The sequence below is a fragment of the Pipra filicauda genome, unplaced genomic scaffold (assembly GCF_003945595.2).
Source record: "Pipra filicauda isolate LSUMZ 115617 unplaced genomic scaffold, ASM394559v2 scaffold24_size8852520_pilon, whole genome shotgun sequence".
Lineage (NCBI taxonomy): Eukaryota > Metazoa > Chordata > Aves > Passeriformes > Pipridae > Pipra > Pipra filicauda.
The window spans coordinates 5,738,119-5,757,323 of NW_024104365.1; the positions used below are offsets into that span (position 1 = coordinate 5,738,119).

The 19,205-nt window shown below is 37.1% G+C and overlaps 1 protein-coding gene across 2 annotated transcripts in view; it reads right to left on the reverse strand.

The window, feature by feature from the left end:
* Nucleotides 1-7,856: 7,856 nt before the first annotated feature.
* Nucleotides 7,857-19,205, reverse strand: part of TYRP1 (tyrosinase related protein 1) — a 45,566-nt gene continuing 34,217 nt past the window's right edge. For both annotated transcript variants that reach the window (XM_039382006.1, XM_039382005.1), the window contains 7 exons: nucleotides 17,698-18,168; nucleotides 14,606-14,928; nucleotides 13,123-13,327; nucleotides 11,974-12,141; nucleotides 9,979-10,158; nucleotides 8,712-8,858; nucleotides 7,857-8,159 (listed from right to left, as the gene is read on the reverse strand). In XM_039382006.1, coding sequence (XP_039237940.1) covers nucleotides 7,954-8,159; nucleotides 8,712-8,858; nucleotides 9,979-10,158; nucleotides 11,974-12,141; nucleotides 13,123-13,327; nucleotides 14,606-14,928; nucleotides 17,698-18,076 — 1,608 coding nt within the window. In that variant the 5' untranslated portion in view covers nucleotides 18,077-18,168 and the 3' untranslated portion in view covers nucleotides 7,857-7,953. The remainder of the gene's footprint in view (nucleotides 8,160-8,711; nucleotides 8,859-9,978; nucleotides 10,159-11,973; nucleotides 12,142-13,122; nucleotides 13,328-14,605; nucleotides 14,929-17,697; nucleotides 18,169-19,205) is intronic.

A 19,205-nucleotide genomic window follows, 5' to 3' on the forward strand; every position in this document is an offset into this window, starting at 1 on the left:
GCTATCCCAGGTCCGTTGAAAATATGGTAAACAGATCTCATGCACAAAGATAAATTTCCCTCTGAAGGAACCAGAAGTAATTACTGTCTTCCTCTCTCTCCTGTTTATGAAGTTCTTCTCACCTGTCCATCTTTCCATTATTGCAATGACCAATAACTTGTTGCAGATTTCTGATCTGCAGGCTGATGACGGGTTTGAACCACAAACTCTCCCTTTTCCTGCGGTCTGACCCACTAGCCTCAGTATTGCTGGACTTCATCTGAATAAAGGCTGAAGAGAGAAGGCAGAGAAGAGGGGTCTTTACACACTAACAGGAGATGAATCACTGGTCACCAAGTAGTTGGGCCTGGGAAGTGTCTCCAGCCTCCCATAATTTAAGCAAATGTCAGAGCTGAGCCTCCTGCTCCATGGGAAGTAAAATCATAGAATCATAGAAAATGCAACCCCTGAGTATGATACAGGACATGACCATGAGAAATCGAGATTCACAGCATTCATTCTAGATATCCACTATTTGTTGATTACCAAGAACAATGTTTGAACTTTGATTTCCATGTCGTTGTTCTTCATTGTCCATCATTTTGCATCATCTTACCTTCCGTAGCTAACAGGACAGACTTATTTTTCCTGTCACTTCACAAACAGGGGTAAGGGTAAGAGCTATAATTAACATCTATGACTATTTTCTTCTGGATCAGAAATAGTTTTGGGGTAATTTTGAGCAGAAACACCATTTACTGTCTGTGAGGAAGCTGTAATGTGAAATATTCTCTTCTCTGATCCCAAATCTCCACATCTAGAAAAGGGACTTTAAAGAGTCATTAAGGTTAATTGTAACAAGCCTGAGACTGATGACAGAACATCTGGAAAAGTTACTCAAAAAAGGAATGACAGCTTCTTATTCACTTAAAGTAGTGACTCTTTTTTTGCAGGCCTTGCTGCTGCAGCTGCTGACTAGTCTTCGAGACTGCCAAAGACAAATTCAGATCACAAATTTCTAATATCACAACATATCAGTGTTTGATAGGCCACTATTTTCTTACCACTTTAGGTGCAGGGATAAAAAAAGGCAATATGACAATCACTTCTCTGCCTCAGTTAAAAATAATAAAATTATTGATATTATTAATATTAATATTGATATTAATATTATGAAATAATAGCGATAAATATATAATAATATATTAATATAAAACCAACAACAGCAACAACAATACTACTACAACTGCTGCTACCACTACTAGCACTACTACTACTACTACTACTACTACTACTACTACTACTACTACTACTACTACTATTGATAATATTTACCTTCCCCAGTGGACAGCATTTACTTGCTGTTGTGAACCAGTAATTGCAGATATGGGACATTTAGGCATGTCTTGTTTCCATTAAGCATTTGTTTTTAAAATAATGAGCTGCAACAATTGAAGTAGTGTCCCAGAGTAAAAGAAACTAAACTTCTCTTGGAATAGGAAGATGAGGGACACAAATTAAATTATCTCTCCAGAAAACTGTGCTTGGAACTTGAAGTGCCGTTTTAGTTCCGTAGTTTTCTATTCCGTGGTAGAGAACGACCCGGCTGGTTCGGCAGAGCGCTCCCTTGTGTCCAGGAGTGCTCCCTGCTCTGTGAGCTCCCTGATAGGGCCCCGGGGCAGCACAGCGGGATGTCTCTCCCTGAGCACTTGAAGCCGTGGTGTAAGTAAAACTCATCTTATTTTATGGTCATATTAAATGCAGTTCTTAGTAGTAGTCAACAAGGGTGATATTTTCCCCCTATACAAATTAAAAAATAAGACGTATGGATAGTCCCTGTCATTCGAAGTCCAACTGAAACCAGAATCTTAACTTTTGATTGATGCCAGGAATAATTTTCAATCACTTGATGCTATTTAATTTTATGTCATTCTTTGTATTTAACTAGACTGTTCATACTGAGAATTGTTCCTATGTATTGATTTTTAGAAGGTGTTACTAAAAGATAAAATTCCACTTGGAGGCCTTAGGTGCAATGATATGGTTTGGATGGTTTTTTTAAATTTTTTTTTTTTTTGGTTATATATTATCTGGTAGTCTCAAGAGAGATATTGTTCTTCCTGCAAACTTCAAGTTTAACAGCCTGAGTCCATTTTAGCTGCAACATAACTTTCAGGTTCTATACAAACACTTTCTCACTCTCCTCTCTTTTCCTTTGAGATTTTTTATTTGGAGAAATTCTCTTCAACACAAGGCCTTTTATCTCTATCAGTAGTTTTCTCTGAAACTTTTTGAGCTGGAGCAAAATAAAACTTAACACTACTAGTAAACAGACAGGTTGAATGTACAAATTAAAAATCCTCTTAGGCAGTCATCCTATCACCAGTTCAACCTCAAATGAAGATTGTTTAATTCTGCAGCATCACTTCCATCTTCCTTTGCAGATTTCTTTGCTTCAAGCTCTTGTACTGAACAGGGGCACTGAGTTCAGCAAGATACCAGCCTTATTCCTTGAAGAGCTCTTACTAATTACAAAATCTAAATCCATGCTTGGCTGATTGCCAAAGGTCTTAAAGTCAGTTTCTATGTGCAAGCAAACTTAGCATACTTTAAAATTATGGTTCAGACCTCCTCTTTTGTCCCCAGCATTTGAGGGATGAAGAGGGAAAGGAGGTAACTGGAATTGGCAGTGCCTTACCTAAGAATCCTCTGGTCATTAAGGATGGGTTTGGGAGGATGACACAAAGAAATGCACGCTATGATCTATGTTTAAAAATTTACACGGAAATCAATCCAAGGTTTATTTTAGTTGAAACTATGTTACTCTGATTCCCTCCAGTGCACAGCAAGAAGTAAATATTAATAATGTGACTTCCCTTTCACTTTACCTTAAAACAGTGCCTGCACAAAGCATCTGCTAAAGCCTTCACTTTTATTCTAAAATGAAGGTTGAATGAGATATCAGGTTAAATTTCTGTTTTGAGAGAGGAGATCTATACATTTTGCTTCAAATTAACATTTTGAATCTAAACATCTCAGTTTTATTCAGGTTTCCTTACCAGCCTATTCTTTTGGTAGTCAAATATTTAGCCGGTAGGCATGCTTTGGGCATTAAAAGAGTGGTAAGATAGCAATCAGAATACACTTCAACAAGAAATCTTGTTTTGGTAGTCACTCTCCTTCTATGTCAACGTAAGGCCATTATTAATCAGTGTTTTTGACCTTCCACACACAGAAGAAGTGAGACTTCTGGTGTTAGAAATGTTTCTCTAAGGTATAAAAATAGTTCAGCTTTGTGCCCAGAGCAAATATTTATGAAAGTTGTTATTTTACTGCCTACCATTAAGAGGAAGTTAACTGGACGGCCTAATCACCCACCAGATTCCACTAAAATTTTTGATCTGCTTTTGAAAATCTTTTCTTTCATGTAGTAATACCAGTTTGTAAGGAAATTTTATTTTTTCCCCAGATGGTGCCTTTATTGTAGGCAGCCATCTTACAGAATCTTTTAAACTTCCAGGGTATGTAGTACATTTATTGAACAAAATATACTGTATCTTGGAGCCAACTGCCTACTGTTTTCACACTAGTATCACATTGGTGTCATAAGGTTTTCTATTGCAAGCTTGTTCATAATGCTTTTTTATTCTTTACTGGAAAAGTTTGCACGTGGGAATGGAATTCTTCTTCCTGGAATGTAGGGGAAGACGGGCGATATCATTACTGTGCTGTTTTCCTGCCTCTCGTCTTTCTTCATCTTTCAGGTTCACAAGGTATTCTGCAGGTCATCCTTACCCCTCTGCGCGTTCTCTTCCAGTATTGCCCTAAGGGGAGGTGACTATGCACTCAGTGCATTTTTGTGCATCAACATCTCTCTTGAAAGAACTAAATAAGGCTGATTCAATCTTCATAAGTCTGCTACAGAGACCAGTCCTGTAACCCCAGTTCTTCTTTCAATATTGAATCATCTTCTCTGCTCTAGCTAACATTCTTCCCAGTCCACAGATCCTGTTCCAATTCCTAACTCTTCAGGCTTAAACACTTATCACAGAATCACAGAATATGCTGCCTTTGAGAGAACCCACAAGGACCATCAAGTCCAGCACTTGGTCCTGTACAGGGACATTCCCAAGAGTCACACCATGTGCCTGAGATGACACTTTATGAAAGCCTTCATCATCAATGTAATTCCTAAATAACGTCTTTGGTTTACGTTATCAAAGAAAAATATTAAGCTACCTAGTGTGACCTATCTTTGATAAAGTGTGTCATATTTAATCTCAATTGTATATCCATGGTTTGTTTTGAAGACTTGCACACTATTGAGTCTTACTTAATGGTTGTCATCGCACAGAACATTTTTACTTTCTCTTCCACATAAAATATCATTATTCCTAATTACACAATACTTCAGCTGACATGATGAAATTATTCAGACACTTTCCAGATGGACTTACAGTTTTGTAAGTAAATTTTAGGCTCTTGGATGAAAATTACAAATTATCTTGACTTAGATATATTGTTTAGTTTCTGTCTTGTAAGGCAATTTCTGTCTATCATTCCTTAGCCTTTAACACTTTCTGTACAAGATCAGCATAGTTCTTCTTACTGGAAACAGAGATAGACTCTCACTGACACAGAAAAATGTATCTGTCTCATGCAAATCTTGACTCTGCATTTATTATATTTTCATTTATATGGTTAAAGAACTTTTCAATATTTCCTTTCCAAGGTCAGATGCAGCTTTGCAACCTTCTTTTTGTTTCTAAAATTCCTGATCTTAGTTCCATTCCTCTCTTGAATATTCTCAAAACCTCTATTCATTTAATGTTGTCTGGAGAGAATTTTGATTACTGTGTCATTATTTGAATTCACTAGTTACTACCTACTAACTTGTTTTTATATGAGAAATAAATTACGAAAGCCAAACTCAGACCGTGATAGACAACTAAGAAGGCAAGTTAATGTAAAAAGTATTTAAAATCCCCAGTCGTAGGAGGTACCTAAGAGGCCTAAATTGTTGTGTTTGTTTTTGGTTTTCTGTGACACAGCCATTACAATCTAAGTCAGAAGAATATCAATATGTCATAATATTAGGCCAAAAACTATGATTGGAAACAGGGCCTACCACCAATTAGATCCATGAGTTTTGGTTCCCTTAGCATAATTATCAATACTTAATCAGTAGTCTCCAAATTTTACATAAATTTCACAATTCTGATTCGTGTGAGATTTCCTGTCTGACAAAACTTTGAAGATGTGTAATTGTATCCAAATCAGAGGCTCCTTTCAGTTTTTCCTTAGTGGGTCATGGTCGCCAGTTCGCCATGAATTTAGCTCTATTTTTTCGACATTTCTGGGTATTCTTTACAGCTGTCTTATACAACCCTTATAAGAATAAGACTTCATGAGAAGAACATGGAGGAAAAGTCATGGGTAAAAGTGACATCACATGCTTCAGAATTGCTGAATCTAGGACTTCTCAGTTAATACCTTTTTTAAGCTTTTCATTTCCTCTCTTCCTTTTTTTGTAATTTTTCCTACCTGGGTTTGCCTCCATAGAAAAATTTAAAGATTATAGTTATCACACACTCAATTTTCTGGTCTTTATTTATTTTTCTTAATTTTCTCATGTACTGGACATTTCAGATTTCAAACTTAAACCAGATTTTCCATGTCAGGAAAAAGCACTAGGCAGCTTCAGTGAATGGCAGGAACTTCTTTTCCATACTCAGACATAGTTGAGAGTACTGCAAATAGTGACCAAAAGAAGAAGGACTTGTGAGATTATTATCAAGAATGGGTCAAGCACACAGTTCTCCACCTTCCTTGCCTCTCTGATTCCTCCACTTGCTGTTCCTTTTCTTTTAACTCTGTAATAAAAATCTACCTTTCTTCCTTCATTTATGTGTGGCAGCTCTAACTAGCAGGCAGTTCTTCTCAGTCTCTGACCCTAAAGACTTGTGGCTTGCTCAAAACACGAATGTATGCTTTTGCTTTAAGGATTGAACAGTTTTAATGACTAACAACCTCATCTCAAAATCTGATTTCATCTTGATATTTTCCTTCTCCTCTCAAGCTTCTGTATGCTTCTTTTTATCCATTGAAGTAAAAACACTTTAGAAAAGAAGCTCTATTATCTTCACTTTATAGATGAGTCAAATGAGTCACAGAGGTAAAAATCTGCTAGCTAAGAACTTTCATCAGGTCAGTAACAGCTAAGTATAAAATTCAGGTCTCCTGACCCCAATCCAAAATATGTTGTATTACCCTGCTTTAATCTGTTGAAATCAGCAAAGTGGATGACTTGATAAATTGCTGCTCAGTACAAGAAAGAATGGCAGGAAAAGACATCTAAGTTGGAACACAAGCTGCTGCTTGTGTATGTGAGGTACTTATTGGCTAGACTGTAAGTAAAAACAAGAGCACAACATAAAATACCTTTGCCTAATTAGCTTTTGTGCCATGAGTGCCACAAGCGAAATTTTTCTTCTTAAGTATCAATTATGTTTGTAAATTTTTGTTGCTGTCTGTACCTCATGCTTGGTAAAATAAGACAATAACCCATCTACCACTTGCTTAGCCAAGAGTAGTTGTCTTCCTACTTACATCATTCTCAATGTATAAGCTTGTATCTCCTTGCAACTGAGTATGTGGGCCTTGAGCACAGCTGGTACTCACTGAAACTGCTGGGGTTAACACAGCATGTGACCCTACTTCTGCCTAGCAGCTTACTGTCTAGGAGGGCTGCCTCAGACTGAAGGAGCTCTTACCATTTCTATTGATGTTGGTCTCAGACAGAGACACAAGGGTCTTTTTGATTTTATAGTCTGAGTGCATGGTGTGGGATTCATTATTCTGAAAGCAGGAACATCTCTGTATGCCAGCTAAGGACTGCTAAATTAGATTCAATAAGACATCATAGAAGGACAACAGATGATTAATTGGTACTCAGTTATGATGAGAGAGAGGACATGAGGCTTAAAGCCAGATTTCTTAAGCCCTAGCTCAGGAATCAGTTTGTTACACTCCTGTTGGCTTATGTTGAATAAATTCAACAGCAGCTGCTTAAGACTATTTTTCCAACCTGACACCTAGGCCCTTCTTTCAAAGCACAAGAGTGGGTTTAAATTCCAGCATGAGACAACTGAGGCAAAGTCTCTTATTGCTGGGAAAAATGCACTGCCATAGGGAGAGTGGGAGAGAGAAGGGGAATGAGATTGAAAAATGAAAATAAAAATAAAGGAAATAAAATAATAAATAAAAATAAAGCTGTCCTTTCAAATGAATGCACTTTCAGGTAGCTATGTTTGAACCTAGTGCTGAAGTGTCCAAATACTGGAGTGGCTTCAACTGTGAATCTGTTTTCACAGATCAACATAAAAGCAGCAATAAGTTCAAAACTGTGTTTTGTGAATAAAGTTGATTTCAAATATACTGTTCCCCTCAGAATTCCATTTTAATTCCATGCCTGGCATGCTGGTTATACTGAAACACATTTCTACTCACTAAGCCAAGGTGTCTATCGTACTTTTTAACACATTTCTAGTCACTTAGGCACAAGTAGACACTTAGGGTGTCTACTTGTACTTTGTATTGAGCTTCTGTCCTGTTCTAGACTTGACCTTTTCACAAAAGTACCTCATAAAAGAATTCTGGATATTAAGGTTAAGTGAAGTCAGATGGCATTTGCTGTTGTCAAGTCAACTAAATTTTACCAGATTTTACAGAAATATGCATGGAAAGGCTTGCACGTGGTCCTTGAAGAATTCTGTTAAAATCAACACAGAATCTGCATTGCAAAGGTGACTTATTGATGCCTAAGTGTGATTAAAGAGGAAGTGAAGCCTGAAGCAAACATATCAAGACAACTGGTGGTTTATGCTCTTTATTTTAAAGCAGATGGATGACCATCATTTATGAAATACAGCAAAAATAAACAGTTTCAGTCAGATGCAAAAAGGTGACATCTTTTCAAACAACAGACTGGCTTGGTGTTGGTACACCATCATAATCATCTGAGTAGTGCTGATACTGGTCAGTAAGAAGAGGCTGATGTAACTCATCCTTATTTTTCTTGACGCGTACAATACATGCAGCAGCAGCAAAGATAATTGCAACAAGAACCAGTGCAGTCACTATTGCTATAGTTATCATCTCTGTGACACGGAGAGCCCGACCTACAGGAAGAAAAAAGAAAGAGACAGTTACTAAAAGTAAATGTCAAGTATATGGATAAACATCACGGGGACAAACCAAAGCTCAGCATCTGTCATTATTCAGTGAGTTGTGGAATAGAACTTGTTTAAATTTTGTTTGATAATATGTGAGGAAATTCAGTCTGTCTTGTTCCACTCTAAAGCCAGTTCTGCACTTTTCTTCTTCCCTCTGGTTTGTGAGGCATTTGCATTCGCATTCTCTGTTGTGATTTAATGAAGGCATATGGTATAGGAATAAGGACCTTCTGCAAGATTAAGATCCAAATGAGAAATTCTCCCAGAATTGAAGTGGATAGTGGGAACTTCATGCTGAAACGATCTCTGATCAGTACCTACACTAAATGCCAAAAACACATTTGGAAGGTGAGGCAGAAAGGAGAAAAAGACCTTTACAAAGACAACAAGTGTTGTTTGTGAAATTTGAATAACTTTGTTATACGATGCATAAACTTAAAGGGACAAAGACATGATGAGAAAAAAAGGAAGAAAAAGTATCTAGATATTACAGATTACCTGGCCACTCGACTTCATAACTGTATCCCAGGTTTTCTGGTGCAGTAACAAACATTTCATTGTTGGTAACTGGAGGCCAGAAAGGTACCATGTTGTACTGTCGGTTATGTCCAATAGGGGCATTCTCCAGTGGATATGTTGAGATATCTAAATTTTAAATTCAAATCACATTTCTGTAAACAAAATTAAAGTAACTTGCCCTATTTAATTTTTTTTTCCAACTCAGGATTTTGAGTACCTCATTTTTTTCTTTCTAACCTAAGCTATTCCAGGAGGATTGTTTTTCCAGTGCAATGCATACAGAGCAGAGGGCTCTGCACTGTGCAAAAGAAAGATCACTAATGATATCTCTTTTCTTTTAATGGAAACCACCAATAAATTCTAAAAATTTCTGCCCATGTTGGGCTTTTAATTTCTTCTCGCGTGGAAAAGGAGAAATATGTATACATGGAGGACTGGGAAAGGCTTTTTTCTACATTCTAGTTTTGCCTGATTGTAACAGTGGTGAGCAGCTCTCTCATCCAGTTCCAGAAGACAGCTAATGTAAGTTCCAGTGGAATTCTTTTGCAACAATTTGTTAAATCAGAAGAAAGCTGAAGTAAAACCAACCAACCAACCCCCAGCAAAAAAGGACAAAAAAAAAAGAAAGTTCACCTTGGTAAGATGATGCAAAACCTTGTGATAGTTCATGCAAGTACCACAAGGGGATACAATTGCTCTCTGAGAGCTATGTGGGAAAATTACATGAGGCAGGTTGTTGTGGAAACTACACAAAGAAGTCTCAGTTGTGCAACAACAGCTGTCTTCTATAGAAGAAGGAAGAGGGGGATGGATTATTCCAAGAGGAATACAGTTGCTGCATTGTGCAGACTGACGCATGGACATAAATGTTATGCAGAATTCTCCCCCTAGCACACTGACACCAGTCTCCTTCCTTCTTTATTTCTTTTTTTTCCTTCCTTCCTTTAAATTCCTTCCTTCTGTTCTCCCTTTCCCCATCTCTTTCACTTTCACCCTTATTACGTTTCTGTATTCTTTTGGGAGTTAAAGAAGCAAGAGCTGCAACAGTGATCATCCCTTAGAAGTATATGCAGATGGTTATTGAATACTGGTAGTATATCACAGATGTGGTAAAAATGAATCTACATGGTATCTGTTCTTCTTTGACAAGAAGAAACATAAATATTTCATCCACAAAATAGTGGAATGTCCTTCCAGGTTACACTGACAACCACCCACCCTGCCTCTGTCTGTGAGAACATCTTACCTGCAGAGTGCCGTCTCAGCCACTCATCAAAAAGAGCATCTGTAAACGTGTGCAGGAGGACAAAAATGGGATCATTTGGTGACAAATGAGTTTGCCCTCCTGTTCCATTCAAAAATAGATGAGCCAAGTTGTGAAGACTTCGAACTGCTGGATCATATTTTCCAGAAGGATCACTGTACCCTGAATATGCAAAAAAGGAGTAACACAAAAAAATTCCTGTGATAATGTTGCTTGGAATCTGCATTTGCAGATGAACATTTCTTTTTTTCTCTGAGAGAGTTTCGAGTTGTTGCGTTACCTTGCTTAAAATAAATGGTTAGCTAATCCTTTACCTACTGGCATTTGAGAAATGTCCCTAGCATGCATATTTTCAGATTAAAATAGCCCTTACAAAAGAATGCTGACAATATGGAGTGCAAGGTTGCTGGGATCTAATGGAAAAATGGACAAAATAAACCACATCATAGCATGAAAGTAAAGGTATATATTTAGGCCCTAATATATCTTTCAGCATAACTAAAATAGTTGCACATGTTTTCTATTTGCTGACTAAAGTGGGTATGTTTTCTCATCTATTCTAATGAGCCAGCTGTTAAGTTTCCATACATCATTTCCATGTGTACTGGGAATACATGTCAGAAAGCTTCACATGCTCCGCTTTCACTTTTTCCGTGAAGATAGTGCCTCTGTAACTTTGTTAGTGCCCAAAACATCATACCTCGTGTCAGATGTCAGGATCTGAAACATCATGAAAAGTCCTCCTGTTTTCAAGCTTTGGCCAGTCTTTCCAGAGGGGGATACATACAGTTAATTGGCTAAAGCCGTATTTAGATACCTAGGTATTGATAGCCCATTTGTCAGACTTGGTAAGCATTCAGAACTTTCAGATATACTAAGAAGGTTGGTGCATTTTCTTGGTTTTGTTCTTCAAGAGAAAGAAAAAGGAGCAGATCCTGCGTGTAGTAGGAGTTACGCTTCTTTAAAAGGGACAGAGTATCTATGGGAGGTCTGGCAGGAGTCTGAACTGTCACTTTATAATCTCTTCCTGTTACAAAATAGGGATTATTAAAGTACAGAAGTTTCAGGATATGGGCTGAACAGTATAAATCAAATATTTATGCTAGTTTCTCTGTTGGGGGGATGTCTGTTCAGATATCAGTGACTGAAAATTTAATTTTAAATGTGTAAAGCTTATAGAAGAACAGAGTTATATGGCCCAGAGAGTAGGACTAGCGTGTTTAGCAATAAATCCTCTACCCAGACATCAATACAACTGCAGTAAATACTACCAAAGCTTAAAATTTATTTTGCTTTCTTTTATTTGTTTTAATTCAGATACAAGAATAGCTGCTAGAAGCACATGTTTCCCTCATTTAAAGATGCAGCTGAATCAATCTGCAGGGAAGGACTGTCTATTTCCAACAACTGTATGTATGGCCAGTCTTCGCGAACGAAGATTTGGGAAAGGTAATTAACCCTTCGAGCCTGCGCAGTGGATTTTTTAGGTGAGACACAGTGTGCGCTGAACTGAACCCACCCTTTAATCCTGAGGTTCATCTGCTGGGGCCGAGCAAGCTTGGACAGTGGCAGTGAGGTCCTCAGGACGTAGGTTTTTGTTTAGAGTGACCTTCTCTTAGATGGATGGCCTTACAGGGCTGACGAGCTCCATCTGCCCGGGGGAGTTTTTCCCTGGCCCATCAACAACAACCTATTAACTGTGTTTCAAGAACTTGATTTCAGCACATTTCTACTTAGTATGCCATCAACAGATTTTTGAGGCTTTTACACATTTTAAGAGACACAAGCTATGGCTATAAAGCAATTTAGCCAGAGCTTATTTCCACTTAATACTAAGCTAATACTTAATGCCAAGAACAATGTGTTCTTAGTGTCCAATAGCCCATCTCCAAACTCATACTTCCAGTAGGAATAACGGCAAGCCTGCTTCTTGCCTTGTTTGGAGTTGTTACAGGTCTTCTTGTTTGCCATGTTTACCTTCTACTGTGTTACGGAAACTGTCTGTTGAATTGGAATAGAAAGGAGGAGTGTCAAATACACCAACTTCCAAACACTGGGCAACATCCTCAGGCTCTGGGAGACGCTGTACCATGGGTCGTGCGACATTTCCAGCAGGATTTCTTCGGATGGGACCACCCTCAGTGCCTGGGGATGGAGAGAAGAGAGAAAACAATACACAGAAAGTATCCTTTGCATGACTGAACCATGGAGAAAAAAATCCCTCACAAATGACTTTACACTGATTGAATGGGTCAGTTCCTTGTGTCAGGCTAAGAATCTTCATGTAGTCCCGTATTCTGGAATGTTTGTACCAGGATGTAAAAAAACATCTAGAGGCCTCTTACGGAAGTTTGTTGTTCTCTAAGTGCTTTGGGGAAATTTTCTATAGATTTTCAATGTGATTTCCTGATGAGATGGAGGACAACTTTTGAGGATATCCTGACAGAGTAGCCGAGGAAAGGACTATAGCTGATTATGTGTATGACCAACCCAATATTGTAGGATTTTTCCTATTTTTGTCCCCTATTTCCATGACAATGCTGAGTTGTGGCTTAAGGGTGATGAATGTACAAGAAATCAACTGGGATTTTTTAAACTTTTTTAGTTTGAGTAGGTGTGCTAGAATCCAATATTACTCACATTCAAACATGCTTCACATAGTTAACATGGGGATTTGTTAGGTGTTTGCATTTTAGGTGCAGAATGCCATGAAGGTGATAAGTGGAGTAGTCAGAAGAACACTTAAGCTTCATTTAAGAAATTACACTATCAGATTTAGTCATTTATAGTGCAGGAGCTGAACAGATACTCCACAAGAAGAGAAGGAAAGAATTTTGTTCTTCTTCTGCTACAAGTTCCTGATCAAATTTTGAACTACTTGGTGTCTCGGTGCAAGACAGATGATGGGACATGTATCATAAGAATATTAAAGACTAAGAATATTAAATATTACTATTATATTCTTTATGTATTTATATTCTTTTATAAATATTAAGAATATTTAAGAATATTAAAAAACCACTTTAAGACTTTTTCACTGGGAAAAGCCATTGCATTGTAAAGTACTATATTTATTTATTATTAAGAGGATTTTCTCTCCAGATGTCTTCCATCATTCATACTTACTGTTACAGATGGTTCCCAAAGTTTCATAGTCTTCCACATTTTCACATAGCACTCTCCACTGAGAGAAGATTGAGTTTTGGCTGATAAGAGTGACATCAAAATTGCTTCTAGCTCCCATCAAGTCATCTGAACAGATATCACAAGTATTTTGTCCTGTTGCAAAGTTCCAGTAGGGCAGTCCAAAACTAGGATCCTGTAGCATGTTCTAAACCACATAAATATAGTGTTATTACACATGTGATGCAGACAGCTATAATATTTACTGCTAGAGTGATGTTAAAAACAGTTAAATACATCTTAATAAGAGTCAGAAGATTGCCTCATAGAGGAGAGGAACTCTATGAAAAATTTATGTAAAACCTTTTGGTAGTTTCTCATGTTGATGCCTTTTTCAACAGAACAGATGGTTGGACTACTGAACTGAGTCATGGATCTCCCTCATTAATAAGACAGTACGTCTTCCATGAAACCATACTGTGAATAGTAAGAAAAAGAAATTTATGCTGAGACCCCATTTTCCAAATATTTTTAATGGCCTGTGAGGAAGAGCAGTGTTTGTAGCACACAATAACTAAGACAACTGTGGAATGACTGATGGAAAAGTAAAGAACAGGGGTATTGGCTCTTCAAATTGTCATGGTTTGGTTCCAGTACATGTTGGAGTTGAGCAGTTGTGGAGATGGTAAACCAAATTACTTTAACTAATGATCAAGTCTAGTGACATAAATAGGAATATATGTTAAATCACAAAGAGGTAGAACCTCTCAGGTCTTCCACATAGTGAAATGACACTGATGTCAAATATAAACTTTGGAAGGGAGTTTGTGCTTCAGTCTAAAGTAAAGCCATTAAAGCTGATGAAAACACTGCAGTTATTTCAGGCACTATTTAATCGTTACCTTGAAAACCTAATTCTTGTTTTTTTAAGAAGGATGATGGTCCATAAAATGCTATATTTTATTTATGGATAGGCCTGCATAAGAGAAGGGAAACAAGAGAATTGCTGATTTATGGAACAAGGTATAACAAAACATTAATTTCTCTAACCAGTTACGCAAACAAAATATGATTCTGAATCCCCAAACCATCTCTGTTTTCCCTTTCTGTAAAATTTCTGATGATTTGGTCATTTTTATTCAAGAGTCATGACCTTTAGATTAAAAATACCACCAGAAATAATATTGTTGGTGCAATAAAATGTCTTATATAGATATATATAGAACTTGTATCTATTTTTACGAGAGATTTTTATGTAATTACTCTGATTAAAATATTATTTTTAGAAACTATAAAAATGACTGTCTAAAATCTAAATGCACTTAATTAAATTCAGTGTACCCAGTGAGTTGCTGAAATTGAAGCAGAATTATTTCATAATGTAGAAGCTGCTATCATTTTTTTGCTTATTGTAATATAGAGAGAAGTTATTTAACTGTACAAAACATAGCATGAACACATGACTCAACAGTAATATGAACTTCACCTGCATGTCTCTTTCAAGCTGCAATAGGTGGTACCTATGCCATGTGACAAAAGCTGGTCCCTCATGAGAGAAATCAACTCCTCCAAAACTCTGCTGCCCTGCACCAAGGAAAGTTTTCCTGACAGAATAATAATGAGACCACACAAAGTAGTTATAAATGGAGATATTCTCGAACTGTGGTGTGTTGCCATCTGGTCCAAATATTTCTTCACGTCTTCGTGTGGCAATGACAATGTCAGGGTGGATTGTCACCTTGGCTTGGTGCAAGGCATTCACAAAACGATTCCTTTCTTCTGCACTTAGATCCAAAAGATTCCTTCTGACTGTGATAATAGAGAAGAAGCAAATTACCAAAGTTACTCATCTGAACCCACAGAACTAATTTATTGTGTTCCTAATATCTCTGTGTAAGTCCCTTTTTCTTCAAGAATTCATCTTCTTTTTTTTTTTTTTTTTTTTTAATTGGGGCAATTCACTGAGCATAAATAGCAAAAGTTATTTATCATGAGAAAGGTTGAAACAAATAAAAATAAAGCCTCAAACCTTGAGATTTTAGTGCTTTTAGAAGTACTGTTGCAGATTATCTTCCCATTCTGTCAGAGTAATTACAAAGTGCTTTGTCCTACAAACCTTTCAGAACCTCATCCAATATATGTAAGGTTTCCTATGGTAGTACTCTACAAGAAATGAATACTATAAAACAATTTATAATAATCAGAAATTCTGATGTTTGGCAAGATAGTAGAGAAGTGCATCATTTATGCTTGAACCTTTGTAGGAAAAATGGGATATTCACCAGTGAATTATTGTGAATTTATCACAGTACAATATGTCTCTTTAATGTCATTACATGACTTTATTAACAGTAGCCATATATTAGTCCTTTTTACTAATATACTCAAAATAATTTAAAAATATTGTTATCCACATAGAGAAAGTGAAACAAGGAAGTAAACTGACTCTTTGAAATACCAGTATTTCAGCAAGTAGAACAGAGTTCAGACCACCTCAGCCCCTCTTTCATCTGGTCTGAGAAGATTTCGGTCTAAGTTTAGACTAAGATGCAGGCAGAAGTCCTCACAGTTGTTCTTCAACGTGTACTTATTTTCATTATAAAAAATACTGTAAAAATCAGTGATTGTCCAAATGAGTGATAGATTATGTTGACACATGAAGCAACAGGTCTTCAGCATGAATCTACTTGAAGAATACAAGTGCATTCCGTTTCACTACATAAACTTGATTGGGTGGGGAATATTTTGATTTTTTTGAACTTTAAATAAATACTTCTGTGAAACATGAATTTCATTTCATCCTGAAATGCTTTTCTTTTTTGCAGAACTGAAGTGATATGCTAGCCCTCATCACTGAAGAATTATTTGGGGGTGTTTTAAGTAGTGAACTACAAATGTCCATCTAATTTTGATTTATGTATGCTTCTTAACCTTTTTCTTTTTCAAAGTATATACCTGAAACACAAGAAATAATTGTGACTATTGTTAAAATTAGTCATGAATTGAGAAGATTTGAAGACACCAAACTGCATCTTAAAACTATTTAATATGGATATGCCAACAGTAATCCAGTAATTATTTTTAAACTCTGAGCAGATAAACCCATGGCTAAGAATGGTCAAAAGAGGCGACTTCCATGGGGAAACTTAAAGTATAGTAAGAAGCTATTTTACTCTTTTTAAACTCATGTTATTATGCGTGATATATCTGATTTGCTTAGGGTTTTACTGAGTAGTAAAGGATTTAATAAGAAAGAAAAATGAAAAGTGGTCTTGTATACCCTAGAAAATATACAAAAACTGCTTTTTGCCTGTCTCTAGATTTAGATTGCTAGGTTTGTACATGTTAACATTTGTTTCTTTGTTATCCTTCAGTTATCATCATTGTAATACAGAATGGGCCAGAACACCAGAGAGTACAACCTGGCTTAGCAGATCCAAGACACAAGTCATAATTTCTGCTTTCTAACTTGCTTCTTGGAGTTCAAAGGATGAAAAAAATTCCTAAGATCTTTCCTACAGCCCACAGAGGTTTTTTTTAAAGAAATCTTGTTGTTAAAATTTTGATTTAGTAAGCAGTGCTTTGTTAGCCATTGTTGGAACATGCACTCATATTCATGGAACATTTTCTATCTGGTGAAAACAATGTCAGCGCTGATGTCTGTTTCTGCACTGCACGTTTGTGCTAGAAAACTCTTGTTTCTCATGTCAACAGAACCCATATCTCATTTGAGGATTTATGGATTTTAAAGGATATCAATAATACTTTTAAAATTAAAAGTGTGTAAGTTTGAAAATAAAGGCTGAAACCTTGTTCATTCAGATGGTTTTGACTTGAGAATAAGGATCTCTCCCCAAGCCTTCTTGTCTTTTTCAATTTACCTACAGTATTCAACATTTTTTCCTGAAAGGATTGCATATCCATTTCAAAAAATTTTAGACATTTGTTTACTGATATTCGGGACTAAACTGAAACTGAAGAACTCTCAGAAAGGTTCATTTGTTCATCTGAACAGTTCATAGTTGTGACTCAATACCTTTAAAGATGTTGACAGCAACTAAGTAAGGAAAAATTTACAAGGCCAGATACATAGTTTAGAAATGTATTAAGAAATTCTGAATTAAAAGAGCTGCTGTCACTACTACTTAAAGTAGTCATAAGGTATTAAACATAGTATTATTCCCAGACATACTCACAAACACATATACATGTCTATATGCATTGCTTTACTTTTAAATAATTCTAAAAATATATATTTATTTTCTTATGTAATTTCAAATAATTATTTTATTTTTATTTTTTTTTTAGCTTAGATGTTCTATCCTTTAATGGACTTGGTACTAATCCTACATTGCCTACAGGTTTTATTTCTTCCTTTTGTGGGGTAGTAAATGTAAGTACTAGATACACAAGCTGTACAGCTCATATAGCACCTGCCTTAATAGATCCTACATCAACATAACATTGCTAAATAAATATAAGAGATATTTTGTATTTTAAAGAAGAGAAACACGCCAGATACATTTAGAAACAAGTGCTGACAAGGCAGTTTTCATCTCATATTTCTGATGCTCTTACCTATATTAATCTGTTGGCTACAGGTAGGTCCAGTCCAGCCAGGACGACATGACCCACAGTTGTAGCCAGAGAAGTTACCATTGCACCGGCAGGTTTGGTTGAAGAAGCGAATGGGCCATTGCTCACGGTCATCCCGCCCATCATGGATGTACTGTGGGCCGTGTGGGCGTGAATCCGCAGTCACCTGCACACACCGGCCCCTTCCCGTGGACACACCACACCGGTCAGTACCTGGCCCGAACACAGGGAAATAGTCTGGGCAACACATGCCGCTCCTCAGGGACTCAACAGTTGCACACTGACGAGGGAACTGAGCTCCAGCTTGGTCCAACATGCTAAGTGGTAGCAGAGAAAGGAAGAGCAGCGTGGGGATCTGCATGACAGCAGGTCAAGCAGAGCCGGCTCGTTTCAAGAGCTGGCTGTCCACACACGCTGACTTTCCTCTCCTGTGGATGGGACACCCAGGTCCCTCTATGGAGAGAGGGAGAAAGAGAGAGAGAAAGAGAGTGAGAGCAGAATGAAAACAAGTAATACAAATCTCCCATAGGCTACCCCTTCCATGCCAGAAAATTCCTTCTAACTCTACACTTCAATACACCGTCTGAAAAGGCAAACAATTCTAACCACAGATGCTAATGTTCTTCTCTTCTAACAACCTGCACGAGATACAGTAACTATATAGATATATATTTGCTCATTGACTTCTAAGTTCTTACGAATTGCTCATTCACAATGCACACCTGCCGGTCAGATTTGCTTCACTATCACAACATGCTAAAACTAGATTAAGGCACCAGTTTTCTGAACCTTTTATTTTCACCCTCCCTCCCCTCCCCCTAGTTCACGCCTTTCTTTTCTGAATTAAACTAGTGCATCTTGTTCTACACTCCGCAGTTCTCCTCTGTATTCCCTTGCTGTTTTCGAATGACAGCTTGATCAAAAGGTGAAGTTACACTGCTGCATGCATTGTACCTGTTCTCTCTTCCTGGTATCCCTCCACTGCTGAGATCCTGCTCTACCTCTGCACGTCCTGCGGCTGTGTCTCACCCAAAATAAGCACGGCTAAATTCTCTCCTGGTTCAGTCTGATTGCTAATCCTTCTTCTACCAACACAGTATGGCTTGGCCTCACCCTCCTTCCTCTATTAATCCCCTTTCTACTTCAGTGCATTTCTCTGGACTTTAAGTACTTGAACAGCACATGATTTCTTTCATGCTTATCTCCTTGTGATTTTACAAGTTTTAGCAAAGGTCAGAGACAAATACTTGAATTCAAAACAGAACAAATGTGAAGGTTTGTTTTTTGGTGTTTTTTTTGTTGTGTTTTTTTTTTTTTTTTTAATTACTTGCAAAGAAAGGCTCACTTGAAAACAGACAAAGAACACTTGGGAAAATCACATTTAACAGACACTTAAAAAAAATTCTTCAAATGGCATTTTCAAGATCAGTCAGAAGTAAGTGACTAAGATATGTTATTTGTAAAATTAAACACTCTAATCTCAAATTTAC